Source organism: Eulemur rufifrons, chromosome 1 (assembly GCF_041146395.1).
Source record: "Eulemur rufifrons isolate Redbay chromosome 1, OSU_ERuf_1, whole genome shotgun sequence".
NCBI lineage: Eukaryota > Metazoa > Chordata > Mammalia > Primates > Lemuridae > Eulemur > Eulemur rufifrons.
The window spans coordinates 63,385,670-63,410,452 of NC_090983.1; the positions used below are offsets into that span (position 1 = coordinate 63,385,670).

General features: G+C 34.6%; 1 protein-coding gene across 14 annotated transcripts in view; it reads right to left on the bottom strand.

Annotated features, from left to right (window-relative positions):
- The window catches only part of SLC4A10 (solute carrier family 4 member 10), a 313,419-nt gene that overhangs the window by 197,114 nt on the left and 91,522 nt on the right, over positions 1–24,783 (bottom strand). For 5 of the 14 annotated variants that reach the window (XM_069472101.1, XM_069472082.1, XM_069472098.1 and 2 more), the window contains exon 2: positions 23,684–23,820. The exons of the other annotated variants lie outside the window; for them this stretch is intronic. In XM_069472101.1, the coding sequence (XP_069328202.1) occupies positions 23,684–23,812 (129 nt within the window). In that variant the 5' untranslated portion in view covers positions 23,813–23,820. The remainder of the gene's footprint in view (positions 1–23,683; positions 23,821–24,783) is intronic. 14 annotated transcript variants of the gene reach the window in all.

The window sequence follows — 24,783 nt, forward strand, 5'->3', positions numbered from 1 at the left end:
GGGCTGGGCACGGTGGCTCACGCCTGTAATCCTAACACTCTGGGAGGCTGAGGTGGGAGGATCGTTTGAGTTCAGGAGTTCAAGACCAGCCTGAGCAAGAGTGAGACCCCCGTCTCTACTAAAAATAGAAAGAAATTAGCCAGACAACTAAAAATATATAGAAAAAATTAACCAAGCATGGTGGCACTAGTCTCCGCTCCTCGGGAGGCTGAGGCAGAAGAATCTCTTGAGCCCAGGAGTTTGAGGTTGCTGTGAGCTAGGTTGACACCACGGCACTCTAGCCCGGGCAACAGAGTGAGACTCTGTCTCAAAAAAAAAAAAAAAAGAAATACATACAGGTGACACTCAGCCATAAAGGTTACTATTTCTCCCTGAGAAAGTCAGTAAAGACTCTATCGTAAGAGATACTTGAGCTGATTTTTAAAAGACAAATGGATCTTTGTCAGGCTGACAAGGGGTAAAAGTGGTAGTTTGGTCATAAGTATCAAAACAAGAGCCTTGTTATTAGAGTGAGGATGAAAGACATGAGGGGGATCCAGAGCAAGACTGGTTGCTACCAAACTACCAAGCTACTGATGTCCTTGTTCTTATAAACTCAATGGCTGGAAAGAAAACTTTTCCTAAAACCTGAGACAGGACTGAAAATCCTGATATGGAAAAAGTTTAACTTTAAGAAATTATGTGTGTGTGTGTGTGTGTGTGTGTATGTGTGTGTGTATAATTCATAAAATTTAAAAAAATTAAAAACTCCATGTATGGGTAAAACAGTTAAGTGGACAGATAATCTAAGAATTAGGGAACCAGGAAAAAAATCTGAAGAAATTGTGCAGAACATAGCACAGAATGAAAAAAATATAAAAAAATTCAAAATAAATAACTAAAAATATGGAGGATAATATGAGAAAGTCTAACATATGCCTAATTGGAGTTCTAGAAGATAAGAGTAGAGAGAATGAGGGAGAAGTACCATTTTTAAATAATAGGTGAAAAATTTCCAGAATTGGTAGAACACATGAATCCTCAAATTTAGGAATCACAATGAATAACAAACAGGATAATTAAAAGAAAATTCACATCTACACATATCATGTGAAAATTTAGAATGACACATTTTTAAAGCAGTAAGAAAAAAAGGATCACCTACAAAGGAATGACAAACTAATAAAAATAGAAGCCACAGACCATAAAATAATATCTTCAAGATACCTAAGGAAAATTTCTATTACTCTAGAAGTATATACTTAGCTAAGCCATTATTGAAGAAAGACACTTCATCTGTACATCAAAGGAAACAGCAAAATGAAAGGCAACCTATAGAATGAAATAATATATTTGTGAAACATGTATCTGATAAGGGGTTAATATCTAAAATATATAAAGAATTCACACAACTCTATAGGAAAAGAAACCAAAAAACCTAATTTAAAAATGGGCAGAGGGGCCGGGCGTGGTGGCTCACGCCTGTAATCCTAGCACTCTGGGAGGCCGAGGCGGGTGGATTACTCGAGGTCAGGAGTTCAAGACCAGCCTGAGCAAGAGTGAGACCCTGTCTCTACTAAAAAATAGAAAGAAATTATATGGACAACTAAAATATATATATACAAAAAATTAGCCGGGCATGGTGGCGCATGCCTGTAGTCCCAGCTACTCGGGAGGCTGAGGCAGTAGGATCGCTTAAGCCCAGGAGTTTGAGGTTGCTGTGAGCTAGGCTGATGCCACGGCACTCACTCTAGCCCGGGCAACAGAGTGAGACTCTGTCTCAAAAAAAAAAAAAAAAAAATGGGCAGAGGATCTGAGTAGACATTTTTCCAAAGAAGACATAAAAATGGTCAACAAATATATGAAAAGATCCGCACCATCACTAATCATCAGGGAAATGCAAATCAAAAGCACGATGAGATATCAACTCATACCTATTAGGATGGCTATTATCAAAAATACGAGAGATAGATAACAAGTGTTCATGAGGATGTGGAGAAAAGGGAGCCCTTATACACTGTTGATGGAATATAAATTGGTACACCCGTTATGGAAAATAGTATGGAAGTTTCTCAAAAATTAAAAATAGAACTACCATATGATCTGGCAATCACACTTCTATGTATATATTCAAAGGAAATGAAATCAGTATCTCAAAGAGATATCTACATTCCATGTTCATTGTAACGTTATTCACAATAGCCAAGATATGGAAACAACCTAAGTGTCCATCAATGGATAAGTGAATAAAAATGTGGCACATACACACACTGGAATATTCCTCAGCCTAGTAAAAGAAGCTTAGTAAATTCTGCTCTATATTTTTATTTTCTCATATCCCAACTCTCTCTCTAAACTACAGCTTTCAGAAATAAAAAATAAATAAGTAAAAATAAAAAATAAAATAAACTACAAAAAAAAGAAGGAAATCCTAGAATATGTAACAATTTGGATGAACCTGGAGAACATTCTGCTAAGTGAAATAAGCCAGAAACAGAAAGACAAATACTGTACGATCTCACTTATATGTGGAATCTTAAGAAGTCAAACTCATAAAAGCAAAGAGTAGAACGGTGGTTATAAGGGGCTGAGGGAATGAGAACATGGGGAGATGTTGGGCAAAAGGTGCAAACTTTCAATTATAAGATAAGTAAGTTCTGGGGATCTAATGTAGAGCATGGTGACTATACTTAATAATATTGTACCATTTACTTGAAATTGGCCAAAAGAGTAGATCTTATACCTACACACATACATGTGCACATGCATACAAAGGATAATTATGTGTGCTGATGAATGTGTTAATTTGATTGTGATAATTGTTATAAGATATATACATATATCAAATCACCACATTGTACACTTTGAATTTATACAATTTTTATTTGTCAATTATACCTCAATAAAGCTGGAGGAAAAAGAAAGAAACTTTAGGCAAACAGAAACAAAGAATTTCTCACCAAGACACCCTTGCTAAAGGAATTTCTAAGTATATACTTCAGGAAGAAAATAAAATGATCCCAGAGGCATGTCTATGATGGAAGAGGAAATGATGAGCAGATAAATTGATGAGCATAAATATAAATAAAATAAAAATGAGTTTAAAAACCAAATGATCTCCATATAATTTTTAGTAGTAAAATTCTTGAAATTTTTTCATTAAATTGTTTTCTACTTCAATGTAGAAGTCATTTTTTGTCTGTATTCAGGGACCTATCCATGATTTAGCCCAAGATAACATTTATAATGATCCCAAATATCAATACCCTTCTCCATTCCTGCCACCCAAAATCCTGATATTTTTATCATATACTATGGACTTGTAGGAGACTTAAGGATCAACTATGGAAGTGGATAAAGGTAGACATATACATTTTAAAATGCAATTAGCATTTTCTAGCTTCTCCATCATGAATAAAGGCTTGTTTTTTATAACTTTGTAAGAATCTACAAAATCAGAGTACTGCGCAGTATTCAGCCTTCTCATTAATTAGGACAGTTCTGAGTTGGCCTACATACGTGATAGTCAATGATGTGAATTATTTACACTGAAATAAGCACAGAGTGTCTGCACTTTTAATGATTTACAGGTGAATTAGATTTTAACAGTCAATAATTTGCAAACTGAAGATGGAAAGAAGTTTCCTAATATAAGTAAAATAACAAATCAAAAACAGTAAAAATGATGAAATAATATTTGCGAGGCATTAAAGAGTAAATAAATGAGAAAATTTCAAAATATTTTTAGAAATAGTACTGAGGAGGGAGATAAAACATAAAAAGATCAACTTCAATGATAAGTAAACAAGCTGTGGGAAAAGATACTGTACTTCAGTTATGAGCATAAGTTATGAAAAGTGTAGTGCTTAAATAATTAAGTAAAAAGCTCTAACCAGTTCAGTCATTGTTCTTTAACCTCAATGATTGTTTATTAGTGATATGTTTTATCATATAACTTAAAAAAGCAGTGGAAATATGAGTAGCCATGTGATTTACTAATAATTGACTTCTTATTACAGTTAATAGCAATTTTAAGCAAATTGATTTTCTTAATTATACAAACGTCAAAAAATCTCAAAATTCAAGATATAGAGAAAGAAAATAAAAATATTCTAAACATGGAAAAAATAGAATTAGACTTGAAATGGGACATGAGGAAAAAGGAAAAGGATGAGTAAAAATGTAATTTCCTAAATTATTTATTCTCTTCACAAAACCAAAAACTGTCTATTATTTGAGTTAAATTTGTGTATAATTGAGATGTGAGAATTTCTTCTACTATTCAGAAGAACTTCAGTTATTGGAAATATATGTGATTAATCTGGTTCTCTACTTAGCATATAATAGAAACAGCCAAAACTAATTTATAATTAGCATTATAGCTGTAAATAATTCCCATTTATTAAACTCATACTATTAATTGGCACTAATCTAAGATCTATAAGAGGCAGCTGAGTGGTCATAAGAAAGGTTCTAACCAGACCACCAGGGTTCATATTGACTTACTTAGTCATGTGACTTTGAGCAAGTTCTTTGTGCCTCAATTTCTTCTTATGCAAAATGGGAATTATGTTAGTTACCTCATACAGTTATTATGAAGATTAAATGAGGTTGGGCGTGATGGCTCACGCCTATAATCCTAACACTCTGGGAGGCCAAGGCGGGAGGATTGTTTGAGCTTAGGAGTTCAAGACTAGCCTGAGCAAGAGCGAGACCTCCATCTCTACTAAAAAAATAGAAAGAAATTAGCTGGACAATAAAAACATATAGAAAAAATTAGCCAGGCATGCTGGTACATGCCTGTAGTCCCAGCTACTTGGGAGGCTGAGGCAGTAGGATTGCTTGAGCCCAGGAGTTTGAGGTTGCTGTGAGCTAGGCTGAAGCCATGGCACTCTAGCCCCGGCAACAGAGAGACTCTATCTCAAAAAAAATAAAAAATAAAAAATAATTAAATGAGTTACACGGTGCTGAACTGGTTATAACAGTATCTGGGAGTTCTGCATTAGTGTTAGTTAAATAAACATACATTACATTGTTTAATCCTCCCAAGAGCACTAGAAGGTAGGTATTTTTATCCCTTCAAAAATGAGGAATTTGAAGCTTAGTATAAAAAGGTTAAATGACTTGTCCAAGAGTATAATTTGCCCAACTAATAGGAAGTATAGTTAAGATTTGAATCAAACTTTATCTAACTTTAAAATTCATGTTGTTTCTCTTGTGACACATACTGCCTCATTTTCTCAAAAGCTTAGCCATTTTTCTTCAATTTTTACATGTCACATAAGTAACATTAATGGCAACAATAATAAAAATTCTAAATAGAAAAAAATTAAATGAAGTTCAAGCCCTCTTTCTGAAATATTATAATCTTCCACATTTTCCTCTAATCTATGTCTATAAAGAAAATATATGTACATACAGTTACATATTTTGATTATTTTGATTTTTAACTGTGGTTGATATTATTAGTACTTTAATTTCATTAAGTTGTTTCTACTTCAGTGTAAAGGTCATTTTACATTGAGTGCAATATACATTTTTACTCATCCTTGTCCTTTTTCTTCATGTCCTATTTCAAATCTAATTCTATTTTTTCCATGTTTAGAGTATTTTTTATTTTCTTTCTTTGTATCTTGAATTTTGAGATATTTTTAGATAATTAAGAGAATAACTTTGCTTAAAATTGCTATTAAATGTAATAAGAAGTCAATATCATGTTGTCCTCTTTCTCTTCCTGTACTGCAGGAAGAGAATTATACATTTCCTAGGCCCTTGTAGTAACTACTGATGGCCAAAGGGGTATAAGCAAAAGTGACGTATTTTGTCACATCTGGGCCAAAGTACAGAATAGCAGATGTGACTTCATGATCCTCTCTTCCCATGTGCAGTGATCAAGAAGATCAGGTAGTCCAGATGGTTCAGCTATAAAGTCAGCCTGAATTCCTGCATGACTGTGTGGATCAGAAGTCTTCAATCTTACCCTGGAAATGTAGCGTGAGCAAGAAATAAACTTATTGTATTGAGCCACTGAGAATTTGGAGTTGTCACTGCAGTCCAAATTAGCATATCCTGACTAATAAGAAAACATACACTTCCATATTAATACTTCTCAAAATTATACTTTCCGGTTGCTACATAATAGTTCATCAAGTTGATTTTATACTTGTGGGTGTCCAACGTGATCGATATATAATGCAGATCTGAGTACTTCCTGCAGGACCAGTCTGGTCTTGACAAATTCCCTCAGTGTTTGTTTGTCTCCAAAGGTCTTCATTTCACCCTCATATGAGAAACTTAGTTTTGCAGCATACAAATTTCTAGGCTGGCCATTATTCTGTTTAAGAAGACTAAGAATGCGGCCCCAATCCCTTCTGGCTTGTAAGGTCTCAGTTGAGAAGTCTGTAGTTAGACTCAGGGGTTTTCCTTTGTAAGTTGCCTGATGTTTTCACCTTACACTCATAGGAGTTCCTCCTTAGTATTAACTTTGGACAGTCTGATGATGGGCATATGTCATTGTGATTGCCTCTTTGCAATTAATCTCCCAGGAGTCCGTTGAACTTCTTGTACCTAGATATCTAAATTTCTGGCAACACTGGGGAAGTTTTCCTCAATTATTCCCTCAAATAGGTTTTCTAACCCTTGTGTGTTTCCTTCTTCACCGTCAGGGATACTTTTTATATTTGGCCTCTACATCTCATATTTCTTGTAGATTTTGTTCATTCCTCTTATTTCTCTGTTCTTAATCTTTGACTGACTTTTTAAATTCAAATGTGTTGTCTTAAGCTCTGAGATCTTTTCTTCTTCCTGGTCTAGTCTATTTTTAAAACTTTCCACTGTGTTTCCTTGAATGAATTTTTCATTCCAAGAAGTTCTATTTTTTAAAATAATTTGATTCCTTTATGAATTTTTCATTCATTTCCTGTATTATTCTTGTGGTTTCTTTGTGTTGGTTTTCCATTTTCTCTTGTATTTTGTTGATCTTCCTTATAGTCCAAATTTGGAATTCTTTATCTGTCATTTTGATATTTTCATTTTGGTTGGTATTCGTTGGTAAAGAGTTGTTGTTTCCTTTTGGAGGTGACCTTTTGCTTTGATTTTTCATACTTCAGGAATTCTTTCACTGACTCCTTCTCACCTGGCCTTTCGATCAAGTTCTGGGTGCATGAGGCCTGGCTTGCACTCCTGTCCCTGGGTCCCCAAAGATCAATCCCTGACCATGCCAGGGAGAAGAGTGCTGGTCTCAAGTGGCCTATGGGGCATTCAAGCAGGTTTGATGATTTTCTCAGGTTGCCTTTGTCCTGTTGTCTTCACCTCTTCCCAGCAGTGTAAATTGTGTTGGGTCCCCCAGCTTAATCTCTGATATGGGGCATGACATTTGTGAATATGAGTCAGTCACACCCTGTTTGCTTGAGTTGGGTGATGCTAGGATGCACTAAAGAGTTGTTCACCGTGTCATTGGTTGATGTTTGTATGAAAGAGCCAGCTGTCGAGATGTTATTTTGTGCCTGTGGCAAACTCTGGTCCCCCAGGCAGAATACTTGAGTGTCCCAAGCTTTAGGAGAGACCCCAAAGTTCTCTGGAGGTTGCTTGATCTCCAGCACCACTGAGGTAGAGCGAGGAGCAAGGCAGTTCATGGCCAAGATGCAGGAGGCTAACTTTGCAGAGCCTCTGCAAGTCTCGCTTAGAAAATGCTTCTCCAGTCACTAGGGGAGCCATTGGTATGAGGCTTCAAATGGGCTCGCCAAACCGGAAGGGCTGATCAAAGAAGGTAAAAAGAAATCAGCTCAGTGAGCTGAAGTGCAATTTTCCTAGCAGTGATGGAAGAATTGAACAGTGGTAAAAGCCTGTATTGGGGTTTTTACTGACATGTGGGCTGTAGCCGAAGGCCTGGCCACGCACTCAGGCAAGAGGGCAATGAAAACCTGGCCTATTAATGAAATGTCCGTATGGGGCATGGCCCTATGGAAATTTGAGGGGTTCATTAAAGTAGGACATGTTGATGCCCATTTAAACAACCCCTTTCCAGGTTTGGAAGGTGATTTGAATCATCAAGCAGGGAGCCCCATGTGCTCATTTAAGGTGGCCACCTGGGCCCATGAAATGAATAGATATGGAGGCACTGCAACAGTGCTGAGATGGGCTGAATCTAAGCCTGTTCCTTTTGCACCCTCTCAGACACATAATGCCAATAAGAACTATTCTTCCTGCCAGCAAAGAGACAGAGACTGCCGATGGCTATGGGGCAGATTCCCTGGTGAGGAAGTCCTGAACATTGCTTGCAAGTGAGACTGATGCTGGTAGGCCTTGGAGGGGAGAAGGTTACAAATGGGTCTTTGCAAGGATAGACACTGAATCTAGACTAGGCTTTGCTGACATGATGGAAGCTGCAGAGTGCTCTAAAAAACAAACCATAACAAAATACATTGCATGAATTTGGACAGCCAACCATCATTTCTTCAGACCAAGGAATGCACTGCATAGCTCATCATGTCCAATAGTGGGCAGGGAGGTGTCCTCCTCAGAGGAATCGTTTGATAGAGAAGTGGAATGGGCAATTAACACATTGATGGTCTAAAACTGGGGGATATAAAAGCATGAAGGACTAGCTTACATGCTTCATGAGTGTTTGCTTACACTCAACGTAAGTGGGACTAAAGGGGTGTCCCCATTATATTTTCCTCCATTTTTTCTGGTTGAAATCTGGAGAAGAGGGGGTGGGGAAAGATGCAAGTATGAAAAAGCAATTCTTGCCAAGGGGGGGAGGTATATGCTAGTATAATGATTACACTTCTTTTTTTTCTTCCCCATATCACCTCAACATTTTTCCCATACCTAATGCAGTGGTCCTAAGACCAAGGCTACAACTACAAGTGCTAGAAGCAGGGATGATTCCTTAGCAAGAAACTGTAATTATGTTTTTAAACGTTATGCCATAATACCTAAGGGCCTGATGGGGGTGAGTTTTACCTTTACTCCATTTGGCAAAACTGGGGATAAGAATGAATGCAGCTATATATAGCCTGGTGGTAAAGATGGCCCACTAGTTCTGCACCTCTGTAACCTTACCCTATCTAGATGTGAGTGGACTGAGGGGGAGGCACTTGCTAGAGTAGTATTACTGCCTGTAGTCTAGACAAGCACAGTGTCTGAACCTAATGTCCCTTCCAAAGGTGGAAAAGTTTAGGTATAAATGAAGAGGAAGAATAGTAGCTTGGGGTAAAGGAATGAATAACTGAATAATGAATTAAGGAAATACAATATTACATTAACACCTTGAAAAAGGGTCACAGCAAGAGATGATATTGTCTCTTAATTATACCAGATGTCTGAAAGGGTGGAACTATATGTTTCCAGAGACCACTCCTGCTTTGGGGAGCTGACAAGATAAATGGAAGCCTGCAAACTTGAGTGGCCTCACCCTCGGAGACATATTCATACAATATGATGATGAACTGGACTACTGATGACTGAGTGGGATTCTAGAAATATGTCAGTATCTTTTGAGTTATACATCCTTTTGCTGTAAGGGATTTGTGTTTGAAGACTGAGAGTAGATTGTGATATGATGAGATATATATTTAGTCTTTGTCCCCTGGCATACAACTCCTAAAATCCTTGGAATCTCCTAAATGATGTGTCTTTTTGCATGCTAATGAGCTGACTGATGGCTGGCAGCCACTAGGTAGCTTCAATGATGAGAGCTGGTCACAGGAAAGACCAAGGCATGATTAGAGGGTTGTCCCACCTCTCAATCTCTGGGGAGGAGAGAGAGGCCGAAGGTTAAGTTGATCACCAGTGGCCAACGATTTAATTAATCATGCCTGGTAATGAAACCTCCATAAAAACCCAAAAAGACTGGGTTCAGAAAGCTTCCAGATAGCTGAACACTTCGAGGTTCCTGGAGGGTAGGGTGCCTAGAGAGGGCATGGAAGCTCCATGCCCCTTTCCATATCTTGCCTTAAGCATCTCTTCACCTGTATCCTTTATAACATCCTTTGTAATAAGCTGATTAAATGTTTTCAAAATCATGTTATACACCTTAAGTATATACAATAATAAATTAATAGCAAATGAATGAGTGAATGAGAAATCAGAGAATATGGATAACTTTTTGAATACTTTCTGCACTACTGATTTGATATATATCTAATTCTGAGTTAGAACTATTTTCAAGGAATGTTGACAGAAAAAAAGTCTAGAAAGAGTACACAATTAAAAAACAGGATGCAAATTTTACACCATGAATAGTTTCATGGGCTAAGCATGTAACCCATTGAAAAACACACAGATTATAAGAGAAACAAATTATAAGCCTGATTCATTGCATTCACTATATTAGATTTCCTGACTCCTATTCACTAAAATTCACTTTCTGGCTAATAATTTAAACTGTATTTAATTTAAATTAAAGCTGTAAACATCCATTTCTGATCTTATCTTTCTATGTTTATTTTTGTCAAAGTTATACATGTAGATAAATTTAAAAGTCAAATAGTTATACAGGTTTGCTATGAAGAAACTTGCCCCCACAACTCTTCCTCCCTAGAAGTAACTACTCCCAATTTTTGTAATTGATTTTTTATTTACCTCCTCAGTGCATGAAATAATATGTATTTATTGCTATTTATCTTCTAACATATAGATTTTAAGCTCTAAATTTTCCACTAAGCATAGCTTTAGCAGCATCCCAAAAGTTTTTTTCCTAAATATAACATTTTAGTAAACATTCTAAAAAAGAAAGAAAAATATTCAAAAGACCAGTGGTATAATGAACCCACAAAATCAGCTAAATATTTTTTTTTAGAAAACAGATTCTTAATTAATTTACAGAAAATTCATGCATCAACATTTATTTATAGGATACCTACCATTTGCCAGGCACTCAAAATTCTTTAAAAAAGAAAAATAATACTTTTTATTTTCATGAAGTTTTTGTTGGATTGACTAAATAAGCAAACTAATTAAAATACAATTTCAATTCATAGTAGTATTTATTATATGACATCTTCATGATTTGTCAGCTGTTATGGGATTTAGGATTCCATTATTGTTATCTAATTGCAAATACTATATGTTAAAATACAAAAGAGAAATAAAAATAGTTTCAGCTACTTCTCATGAGGCAACCTTCACTGTTCTTTACCAGTTGTTATGAATATAGTTTACAATCAGGAAAAATAGTATAATAGATTACCCATGAAAAACAAAAATGTCCCTTGAAATGTGGTTCTGATTCTATTTTGCTAACACTAGCTCTTCCCATATTTTTCAGTGGGAAATTCCAATTTTTTGCTTTCCAGATGTACTCTTAGAGGTCATCTAGTCCAATGTCTCATCATCCACAACATATCTGATCTAAACATTTGTACCCCCATAATATGCTGAAATAAAAAAGAAAAAAGATATATATCTGACCTTTGCTTGAACAAGTCTAGTGATAGCTAACTACTGCATAAGTAAGCCCACTCCATTTTTGGAAAGTTATGTTTAGAAATATTGTTAGATTGTAACAGGACTTTTGTATTCTCAGTATTTATCCAATAAAGATGGCTAGATGATAAATGATTGATAGATAGATAGATAATTTTGTAAGTGAACAAATGAATGAACGGATAAGACCAAAATCTGTCCATGATTTCAACCCCTTTGTTTTATTTTTTTTTTTCCCCATTCTGAAGCTGTGGTTTTCTTATTCAGTTAATGTTGTGGATTGCTTTGATTGGTTTGAAAATATTTAACCAGCCTTACATTACCAAGATAAAACCCATTTGGTCACAATGTATTATTCTTTTCATAAACTGATGGACTTAATTTGCTAATACTTTGATGAGAATAACAGCATCTGTGTTCATGAGGGATACTGGTTTATGCATATTCTTTTCTTATGTGACTTGTGTGATTTTGGTATAATGGCTAATTTTGGCTTCATAAAATGATTTGGGAAATGTTTCCTCCTCTTCTATATTCTAGAAGAAATTGTATAGAATTGGTATTATTTCTTCATTAATTTTTTTGTAGAATTCTCCAGTGAAACCATCTGGGCCTATATATTTCTATTTTGAACTGTTTTTAACTGTGCATTCAGTTTATTTAATAGCTATCAGGCTATTCAATTTATTTCATTTTGGGTGAGTTTTGGTAGTATGTGATTTTTAAGAAATTAATCCATTCATCTAAGTTGACACATTTATGCATGTAGAGTTTTTCCTAGTATTCCCTTATTAACCTTCTAATGTCCACAGGACCTACAGTAATACTCCCTCTTTCATTCCTGATATTGGTAATTTGTGTCTTCTATTTTTATTTTTCAGGCTTGATAGAAGTTTGTCAATTCTTTTTCTGAAAGCTTTCAGGATCTCTTTAATCTCAGTCTTTTTATTTAGTGTGCTGGGCACTTGGTGAGTTCTTTAAATCTTAACACACATGTCCTTCTGTTCTAATCATATTTTTAAATTATGTTGGATTATTTCTTTTCCTCTTTTTTTCTGTAAATGCTATGTCACATATTGGACCTTGTGTCTTCTAATTTTCTTATTCTTTCTGTCATATTTTCTACTTCCTTCTCAATTTTCTTAAAGATTACCTCATCTTTATTATCCTTACATTATGTTTAGTTTTTCATTTCAGCTCTCATACTTTTAATTTCCAATAATTATTTGTTCTCTCAATGTTCCTGCATAATAGTACCCCCTTTTTGTTTAATGGATTAAAAATTGTGTTTTATCTAAAAGTATTAATGACAGAATTTGCAAAGTTTTCTTCTCCCATCTTAATCTACTCCTCAAAAGATCTCTTTTTTCTATTTCTTTTGGCTTCTATCTTTTATAAGTTTTCTTCAGAGGTTCTCACAACCTTTGGTTTTCTGCTCATATTTAAGAGTATGAAACTAAAAAGCTATTTAGAAGCTCTGAGTGTGTGGATGAGTCTTGTCAACTTAAGCATTCTGTAAAGTGATTTGGTTTGGCTGTTTCTTTGGGGAACTCTGATGTCAATAAATTTGGGGCTTTCAACTTAACTGGCTAGATTCCATAGAGACAAATCTTCCAATATCCTGCCTGGTAGTTGAAAGCCTGGCTGCCAGCCTCTGGGAGCAAAATGAAGGAATAGAGTTGGGACTGCAGCATTCTCACTGAATCCAGCAATTTTCAATACGGTGCTTTCTGCCCTCTCCTGTACCTGGGTTACCTAGTCCAAAGAGACTCTGTGTAAACCTCTCCAAAGAGTAAAATTCCAGTCTTCTGCTAGAGAAGGGTTGGGAGGTTTGCCTGGCTGTCTAAAATGAGAGAGAAAGATCTAGAAATGTGATTGGCTTTTAAACCAATACTCTTTACTTTAACAACTTGATTCTCTCTTATAGAAGTACTTGGTGCCTTTTCAGGATGTTTCAGTGTAAATTTGATTGGTTCTCAGTTTTTGTCACTGCCAGTTTATAATTATGCTTTCTCAGTAGACACTTACCATTTTCATTCTGCTTTTCTGCTCATAAAATTTTGTCACTGATTTTTTCCTTTCCCGTTCTCCCCACCCTCATTTAGTTTTGGGAGAGACAGAAGGTTAAAAAATACTTTAGTTATCTTTTTAATGTGATTTTTGGAGAACAGAAAAAGTAGCTGAGTGTGTTGTATCTGCTAGTTTTACCTAAAGGCTCCTGATTTTACTTCATCTTTAACTCTACTTTGTTTTCAGAAAAACATATCAACCAGGGTAATATTTATTCTTATCACTATTATTCTATATTTAATATTCTAGTCTAATATTTATTCTGCTATTATTATTTACTATAATTGTTAGCACATTTTTCTAATCTTCACTTCACAGTAAACAACCCCTGACATGAGCTTAAGAAATTTTCTTTTTGTTGCCCTAAAGCATTTTTCAGTATTCTGAAATTTTATAAAACATAATCTATGTATTGAGTCAATATTTAGTAATCATTTAACATGTGCCAGAATCTGTACTAGGTAGTGGGGATACTGAATTAAAAGACAGACTTGCCTTCTAGGATTTCACATTCTAAGGGAGAAGACATCCAAGTATGTATTCTTTTAAATGTTGTATGTGGTAAGAGTTATACCAGAAGTAGGCTTAGTATTCTAAGAGATACATAAATGAGCACCTAATCCCACAAATTTATGCTAAAATGAAGACTTAACACATTGACTGCCACACTAGAAAATTTTTTTTTTTACCTTGGAGCCACAGTGTTTTATTAAGAGAACAGAATAAAAACTTCAAAAACAAAATTATCCTTCCCAATTTAATGACAAATTTGTTATTTTTTATTGTTTTCTTTGCATGAGTTATATGCAACTTGAAAAATAGTTCACGTGGCTCCCAAGGTGAAGAGACATGGGAGTTACATATGCTTCACGAGGCCCTGGGCTCAAAGCTAGCATGAGTTAAGTACAACTCACATGGCAGTTAATGTGTTAAAGGACAAACAGGATTATCATGGTGAATAGGGGATTCCAGATGGATAGCACAGCTTGGGCAAAAGCATGGTGGTATCAGTGACTTTAAAGGCTATAAATCCCCACTCTTTTTAATTTGACAGTTTTTTTCTTTAGATATCTCAAATGGGATTGCACCATCCTGGTGAGGAAAGCATAACACCAGTATTTTCACTGTAAATTCTTTGTAGGAGAAAATTATGATACATTCAAGCTGATAGCAGAGCTAGAATTAGAACTAAAATTTTGGTTTTCTGATTGTCATCTGAATGGTCAATCATTAGATAATTCTAACTCCACATTCTGAAGCTGTTAGTCCCTTAGCTGTCTGATTTTTCTCAGTGTTGTATATAATTGCAGTAATAATAATAATTAACATTGATTCTAAGGCTCACAATATGCCAGGCAAAGTGCTGGAACTTTGCACACATTATCTCATTAAAAATCTTCAAAACAGAAGACTATTCTGAGACTTAAGGAGGCTAAGAAACTTCCCCATAACACTCAGCTACAAGAGGTGGATACTGGGTTTCAAGGCAGGTCAAGGCTCTTAGCTAATATGTTATACTATAAAGGTGTTATATCAGTTAAGCACAAAATCTAAAATTCCTCTACTTAACTTTAAAACACTCCACAGTCTGGCCCAATCATCCTTACACACTTTAGCTAAAATGAATTCCTATTAGTGTTCAAAGTGATCTAGACCATATTTTTCCACGAACATTGCATTCTCATTTCCCATTTTGTTATTCAACAACAACAACAAAAATATTTTAATCAGTTACCAGCTACTAGGTACTGTACTAGTATTGGCTTTAAAGAAATAAAAGATACTGCCTTTGCCTTTAAACAGTTCATAGTCAAGACAGAAGAAAACTAATGACTATAATGTAGCATGTATTGTGCTTCAGTTAAGGTAAATCCTGGAAGCCAGAAGAGCATAAGGAAAAAATACCTAATTCACTCTGAAGGGATGAAGGAATGTTTCAAAGGGAGGTTATGCTTAATCTAAATAAATCTTAATGAATAAGAAAAAGTCAACCAGATAAAAACAAAAAGAAATAAGGGGCCAAAGGATTGTAGACAGAAGGAACGGCATTTTAACAGGCTTGAGGGGGCCTGTATCTTTCTAACTAGTAGAATTTAAGACTAAGTTTAACTGAAGATGTTTAAAAATCACTTTCTCAGTGAGGCTTTTCTTGACAACCCTCAGATTTCGTAAATTGACTATTGCAGACTCCTATAACAAACTTTACTTTCATTCTTATTGTGAAACTCATCACACTTTGATTAATTTTTCACTGATTCTCTTCCCTACTAGATGAAAAGATCGTATCCATCCTGTTCACTAGGGATCCTCTAGCATTTAGCACATAATGGATGTGCACTAAGTACCTGTTTAGTAAGCAAAGAAGTGGAGAATAAACATGTGGGGAAACGATAAATATCTCAGTACAGACTGAGTAAATGGAAGGCGTATGCTAGGATGTGGCAGGAGATGAACAAGAAGCACTAAGGGCCTTATATGCCATGCAAAGGATTCTGAAAATTGTTATATCTTGAAGGTAACAGGGAGCCCTTGAATGAGTTTAAGTAGGCAAATGCTTGTTCCTGGTTTACATTTTAAAGGAGTACTCTGGCAGCTGAGTGATGAGTAGATTGGTTTGGGGATGGTTGAGGAGAAGAAAAAGAAAAACTGGTTAAGAAGTGGTTACAATAGTCCTCATGAGGAATGAGTGGGAACTCACACCAAGGCCAAGAGAGCGGGAAACGGAAAGAAAGGGAAGATTTTGGACTTGTTAGGAGAAAGAATCTACTTAACTTGCTGATTAATTGGATATAAGGCTGGGATAAAGAAGTTGATGGTGATTGTCAAGTCATTTTACTATGAAAGACAAAGAAGTTTTGAAGAGAAAATAGTACACTTAATTTGGGTCATACCAAGTTTGATATATTTATAAGACAAATGAGCAGAAATGTCTAACAGGATGCAACGTCTGGAACAATAGACAGAGGTTAAGGCATAGGTTTGAGCTATAGATTTGGAAGTCATCAGCATGGAAAGCAGCAGTTCTGAATCTTGGCTGTTCATTAGATCACCTGGAAAGCTTTTTGAAAATCTGAATCTTGATTTCTATCTCCATAGAATTTATTTAGTAATTCTGAGATAAGCTTGAGGCATCATTGTTATTAATTTGATTCTGATGCATTTAAGAACAATTAGGAACCACTGATGAGTATTTTAAGTCATGATTATAGATTAGATTCATGTTTTTCCAACAGTAGGTTGCACCCAGTAAGAAAGATTGAGATGAAATTATCTGAAAAATTATGGTAATAACAACTATAATTTATTAAGCACCTATGGCAGGAACCATGCTAATGACTTTATATTATTTCTAGTGGAAGGGAAACCAGAATGAGGTACAATGAAATCAATGAAAGTCAAGTGACACCTCTTCCATCAAGTCTTCCACAGTAGTTTCAATTTACCTTGATGTCTCTTATCTCAGTTTGGCTTCTAGAATAGACTAATTTATACATATGTAATTTAGGTGTCTATAACCTGAAGCAGTATAATGCAGTGGTTGACAGCAACAGCTCTAAAGCTACACTTCTTGGTTTAAATCCCATATCTCCCTATCCTTTACTGGCAATTTTGACCATAGGAAAGTTACCAAATTTCTTTTTTAGTATACTATATACACTTAAAGTAGAATGTGTTGTGTATGCATGCACACATATGTACTAAATATGTGTATATATAGTATGCTTTAAATATGTATGTGTGTGTGTGTACATATATATATATATATATATATATACACATACACATATTTGTGTGGGGGTTGTGTACACATATTTGTAGCTTTCTCCTTGACTTCACCTAGTTCAGTGGGGATAATTATAATGGACAATATTTATTAAACTAGGCACTGTTTAAAGTATGAATTCACTAATTCATTTGATTCTTATTAGAACTCTGAGATTAACACTCATTTTACAGATGACAGCACTGAGGAAAAGAGAGATTAAGTAACTTTCCTAAGGTAAAAATTGCCAGTGGAATTTTTATGGAAGTGGAAGATACAGGATCCAAACACAGGAGTCCAGCGCTAGAACCCCAGCTCTTAATTCCTGTGCTATACTGCCTCCCTCCATACTGTACAATAAACTTAATAGATTCTTAAGAGATTGAATTAAATTTGGAAAAATAAAAGAAATGGGTAGGAATCATGGTATACATTTATATGTAACACATTTAGCAATATACTTCATTAGAACCTATTTCTATTGCCTTTTAGAAAGAGGAGTTTGATGAAGGAATATTCAATTCTATTTTAATTTATTCTTCTTTTTGATATTCTTTTATCATCATTTTTAAAAGGCTTGGGGTAAAGAAAGGGTTCTTTTTCCCTAAATGTCTTTTATCTGCTTTTTGAGGAAGAAAACACTATTTAAATGTTTTAAAGCAACTCAAAGCCCAGTGATACCCAAGGTGTCTTCCAGAAATGATTCTATGATTCTAAAACAAGTACTAAAAATTTATTGATCCCCTAACATATGTATGGCTTTTTCCCAGGCAATATGAAGCCACAAGGATTAACAAGAACAACTTCATAAAAACTTTTAGAAAATAGGATTTTCAAATAATGCAGATTTCTACCGGAAGAAACAGAGTATTCTCAAGTATATGGGTCTCCTTTTGTTATAAAAATAGAGTCAGAAGAGCACCTGTGTCTGGTTTTATTTCAATTCACCCTTCTGGAATTCCAGGAGTTTTACTTCTGACATATTCTTTATGGATGATGTACTAAGTGAGAGTATTAGATTCCAATTTCTTCACAATTACCACTTACAGATGACATCTTCCTGGGTCTGATACCAAAAGTCATATCCCAGCTGTCACATCTAAAAGAAATCTGGTCTTGGATATTACCCAGCTTTTTTTCTAACCTTGAGCAATACTGAAATGCCTCTTGTGTATGGAGTAGAAGAAGGTAATATTAAAAGTATTAGCAATGATGGTTTAATTTATCCTTTCTAAATGAACAAAGAGCAAAACTAAAATATTCAGTGACTTCATGATTAGAAATAGCAACTTCTATTTCCAATATTCCCTAAAACAAGAGTCCTTTTTATCCAAATATTCACCATAGTAACACGAGTATTCATTGTATTAAAGTGATTCTACTAGATTGTCCTTGCTCTAGGAAATGTCAAAAACAAAGCCAAAGCTAAATCAGATTACCTACCAATAAAATAGCGTTTACATCAGGGACAAGCAGGAGGTCTCTTAGGATCTGAAATCTAGGACTTTTTAGTGCTTGTGGATAGGCTGAGAAATGCTCTCACGTGCAATTCTGATAGAGAATTTTATTAAAATCCTTCATTTTGCTTCTACCCCCTACCTTGTCTACTAACTACTAAATCTACTCAGGAATTTAATTTTCATTTTCAAAGTCTCAAGAGGGTTAGAGCTCTCAAAATGACTTCAAAATATAGGTACTGCTCTTTTGTTTTTTATTTTTCCCTGGGAATAAGTAGATCAGCAAAGAAATGTTCTCAGTTTAGATATCATAATCTAACATTCAAGACTCTACACTATATGGTCCTGAAAAACCTTTCCTGTGATATAGTCTGAATTACCCCCACTGGACTACAGCCAAAATGGGCTATTCTTTAGTACTCAAGCACATTTTTTGCTTTCTACCTCCTTACCTTTAATCATGTTGTTTCCTCTGCCTGAAATGACCTTTTTCCCTATCTTGGCCAGTCTTCAAGGTCAACCTCAGATGCTATCTTTTTCATGTATCTCTAACTCCCCATAGTCTCTCCTCTCCCTTCCCCACTTAGCCCGAAGCGTTCTGCACACTGCCAATTTGTACCCGTTTCATCTCTCTTTCAAATCTCTAAGGCAGTTGCTACTTTGTACATTCTGTTATAATTATTTGTATACTATTTAGTGTTTATAACTCACTATTTGCGACCTACTGAAGGCATGGACCTATTGATCTTTATATCCTTGCCCAGCACAGTGCTTACTAGAACATTGCAGGGCTTTGTATCGTTGGTTGGTTCATTTGTTTTAACAAATTGTATTATTCTGAGATTTAATTGACTCTCTGCCAATTTTTGGGAAATAGCTGCACGTTGAGGAAATTGCTCAAGAGAAGAGAAATTAAGAGATGTAACAAAATGTAACATTTAAGCATTTGAATTTCATCCAAAAAACAAATTACTCACTTGTACTTAGGAGCTTATTGACAATTTTTAAGCAGATAGATGTTTTTACATTAAATAATCACCAGCAATTCAAAATATTGTACTCTCTCAAATAGGAAATTGAATTGTTCTATTCATATATATGGTACTCTATTTATAACATATTTAATTTTAATCTTTCATTTAGAATAAAAAAATACTCACTAATAAATAAAATTACTAAAACAAGTTGCATTTAATATTCAGTGAAATTTTTTGTCCTGGACATTTTTGAGGACTAATAATAACTCAGATCATTAAACTATGTAAACTTGGCCCTATTATTTTCTTTAAATCAATTTTTACCCCTTAATTTTAATCTTAAGGTATAACCAAGAAAGACCTGAAATCACTTTGAATTTGCCCACAGGCCTAGTTATCTTTCTGTCATGAATTACATAGTTGTTATATTAATAATATAGGAAAGCAAAGAATCTACACACATAGAGTCCTAACAGTTTAAATCAGCCTAGTAAGCAAATGCAAAAAAAGCTTTAAATACAAAATTTTCATCAAGTCACAATTCTTATTGTCAGTAAATGTTAGAATTTAATCGGATGTAGAATGTTCTTTGCATTTTTATAACCATCTTTATTTCAGTGTAGCATATGTTTTTGGATGAATTTCTTATTTGAGAAGGGGAGTGAGGGAGAGGGAACAAAAATAAACTGCATGACTATTGTTACAAAGGCCTACCAATAGCCCATCCTACCTCTTAGAATGTATACGATAAAGTCTGTCAACAAATGATGTTGACAATAATGTGCTTGTTATATGACAGCTACTATTATAAGTGCTTTTTATACATTAACTCATTTAATCTTCACAACAACTCTTTGAAGTATGTGCCATTATTATGCCTATATTACATGTGAGGAAACAACCCAAGATCATACAGCCCGTAAGTAGTATAGCTAAGATTTGAACTCAGTGAACATGGCAATCCAGACATGGAACCACGGAACTACTATACAACCTCTTACTACATCCAGCTCTTACAAACCAGAAGAATTTGCAAACCAACTTTCTATTGCTCTAGTACAAGAAAACAGGCACTTTGGAGGCACTATTAGGCAGCGTGTCCCAGTCTGGGATTCTGGAGAAACAAGGGTTTTGCATCTGCTCTGCCTTCCTCCCTGCCACTTGCAGCGAGCACACTAGTGTGAAAGAGAAGAGAAAAATGCCTGACTGTCCTCCAGTAAGTGGCTAATGTCTACTTCCACACTGGTTACTCCCAATCCTGTTTCTTAGAGCCTGAGGTGAATACTATTCTCCCCATTTTATTCAAAGGACTCTCTAAATGACCTAGTTACCATGAGACACTTCCACACTTGCTACTCTTTATTTCCAAAGTTTAATCCCCATTAATATTGAATAAAGTTAAGTATTATGGAAGGAGGTCAAGACCCCCTTCTATACTATTTAATTATCAAGCCTAGCCTGGAATTAAACTGGATTGGTTACATCTCTATTTTGAGCTCATTCTTGGGGTCCCTGCTCCTGCCTCCTACAAATGGGCTAGGTCCACCTTCATTCTGTCTGCAGTAAGAGGCTGTACAGACACCGACAATGATGGCTTCTAACTATTCTATTGATTCAGTTTATAAAGCCCTGATATAACAAATTATGCATTCTAAAAGAGTTGTCAATAAATTTATGGAATGCATAATGCTACAGTTTGACCCAAACTTTTATTTCTCTAATACTAAGAAATTTACATGAGAGAAAAAAGAGTTATATGTAACTCATCCTAGGATTCATCAGTTTATAGATTAAATTAAAACTGTAGCATGCCACTTATGAAAAGTCAGTTCAAAATGTGCACACAGTTCATTGTATACATTTTCTTATAATCTCCTAGAAAGCAAGAAATGTCTTTTTCTTTTTTCTATTCCTTACAACAGCAAATATAGTAATGTGCAAATGATCAGCTTTCACATAATGTTTACAGAATTGAAGAATTACTCAAATAGTTGTTTACGGACAGCCTACCTTTAGAAACCTTTATGATGTATAATGAAATGCATGTGTAAAATAGTACAGACAGGCAACCTCTGTAAAAAGAAGCTGACCAATCATTACTGGGCAGGTTTACAATCAATTTTATCATTCAAAAGGTCAAGATCATCTTGCCACATAGGAAGAAGAGTTGACATTATATTTAAAAGTCTGCTGCATTTAACTAGTCTTTACTTTTTAATGTAATGTATTTTGACACAGTAACAGAGAAATTTCTCTCGGATTTGTAAAAGAAAGAACAATTCTAAGACACTAATTCTTTCACCTTACAAAATTAATGAGATAGTCTCATTTAAGTGCCACTAAAGGAAAGTAACCAAAAATCTTTTTGGTTGGTTCTTTTGAAAGGTCACAAATACAGTGAAAAATAGTAGAATGCTGTGAAACCAATACCTAGAGGAATCCCAAAGCAATGCCAAGAAACAGAATGTACTCATGGTGACTAATACATGCAAATACTGGAAATAAATTCTAACAGATTAAACAGGTTTTGTAGCAACTAAAAGGTATATTCAAATCATTCCAAAATTAATCAAGCTTAAGAATATGGCAATCTTCCCTACTAATAAGAATATAAGCTGGTTAAGTAGCCTGAATAACATAAAAATTATAGCCAATATCAGTAGGTAGAATTTTTTCAATGTGTTTTTAATTAAAAAGGAGAAACCCCTTAACTGAATCAATTCAGTTTCAGACTTCCTTAAAACCATTCTTTTTTAAATCTATGTCATTTCACCCTGATGAGGCATTAAATCATAATCATGCTACAGAATCATAAAGAAAAAACTCTTTCTGTTGAGGAATGCTACATCATTTTTGTCTCTTTTTGATCATTTAATATGAAGTATCTGACAAGTGCTCTAAAATTGAGGCAGAAATATGTGTAACACCAAAAAAATACATATTTCCTTCAAAATCTGAATGTCAAACATAGGTAGTTTCTACTCAAGTATGTAATTCTGAGGACATCCTATAATAAACCAAAGTTAAATGCATCGTAACTTGATAGGTAAAAATAGTTTAAAATAAATACCAGAGTTACAGGACAAAATAGATGTCAGGACAAAATTCAAGTCCTTTGCCGTGATGATTCTCTATTCTTTGTAGTTAACATGTTAAGATAGCCAAGTCTTTTCAGTTTGAAAATGAAAGTAAGCAAATGCCAAAGCTCTCCGGGTCAAAAAATCTTCAACAACCTTAAATGCTACAAGCTTTCTTTGTGAAAAACAGATTTATAATCTGCTTTGTGAAAAACAGACTTATAATCTGCGTTCACCTATGAGCAATGCTTTAGCAGCTATCTACAGCAAAAGCACTAAGAACATAAGTGTTTCAATAGATCTGAAAAATGATTAAAATCAATGCCTTTTAAAACAGTTCAGATATTGCAATATAAATTTCAGGAAATTAGCTTATAGTCCAGATGCTGATAAACATGAATCTACTCACCAAACTTTTATTGCTGTGTGGCATACTGCAATGGTAGCAGCATTGATCTGTATGCTTAAAAAATTCCAGATAATAAAAAATATTTGTAATATATCACTATTTGTATGCAGATAGTTATTATATAGCCTTATCAGTTTGATCAATTTATGCTGTTTTTATCACTTGAAATAAAAGATGAAGAGTGACCCTATTCAGGCTGAATCTGGAAAAATCTGAAGAGCCCCAAACCTTGCTTTTATTCACATCCAAGAAATCTCTTCCTTTACTCCTCACTTCCCAAAAAAAGCTAAAGTAAACACAAACACAGCCGTACACATACAGGCACACACACACATACACACATTTCTAAAATTCAGATTATTTAGCTGCTGTCCATTACTATAAATATTACTTGTTCAAAGATCCTAAGGAAAATCTGACAATAAACATTTACAATAATGAATATATTCTAAATGAGTAAGAACTAGAAAAGACAACAACTCTGCATTCTAATAGTATCATCATAATTCACGAGGTCATACCTGATGACTTAGAGATTGAAAAGACTCACACGTTCCAGACTGCATGACCTTTCTATTTCCAGAAACCCCTAAAGATTGCATTTCCTGTCTTAAGAAAAGGTAATCACAGCCATCTCTATCTCTCAGCATCTTCAGGGCTAGTGAAGAAAATATCAAACAGCAGATCTGTCCATCAGTATCTGTTTAAGCCATCATCAAGATATCAAATCTCACATACTGTTTATCATCTCCCCATGCAGTTACAAACACCCCGTACTAAGAGAGACTGACACAGTTGTATTTGCTGATGCTGCTAATGCTGTCTGAAAACAGTAAGCTTACTGCTTAGAGCAATTCTGCATCATCCAAACAGAAAATAAGACACATCCTTCAGGTTTTCCATTTCTGCTACTATAAAGATTTCACTTGCCATGGCGAGTTTGATGTTTTTTTCAGTTCTTTAAAAATAAACAGTGCTCTATTTAATTAAGTATTCAGTGTGTCTGTTGCAAATACCATGTTAAAATGTCAATTCTTAATTATTAGCCAGCTTTCTCAATATATGACTAAGCTTTAAGCTTTATGATTTAACAAGCAAAATTATACTCTCTTAAAGGAATCTTCCTTCTAAACTACGTATCATCACTTATCCAACCCATCATAATTACAAGTGCCTAAAAATGAAGGATTTTTATTCTGTCAATCTTTGATAATTATGTATTATAGTAAATAGATAGGTAAATGGACATTCACTTTTTAATTTTCAGGAACTTCATTTGTATTTAAGTTTCTTCAGACCAACATACCTTTTTTATTTGTACTTAATATATTCTTCTAAAGAGTTTAACATGCAAAAGATAATGTGCTATTATCAAATTCCAAGACTGCATAGTTAAACCTAGGAAAGAAATCTATGTAAGTTATTGGCATTTTTATTATGAATTTTCACTCTTATTCATCAAGGTTCTAGCAATGCTTCCTTTTATCACAATATAACAGAATCAGAAAATTTTAAGATTGATTAGCAGTCTGATGATAGAGAATCAATATTCTGTAAAATTATCATTGGAAATGCTGTCTCTTTATCATGTGGCAAAAGGCTGTATTTTAGAAATAAAGAA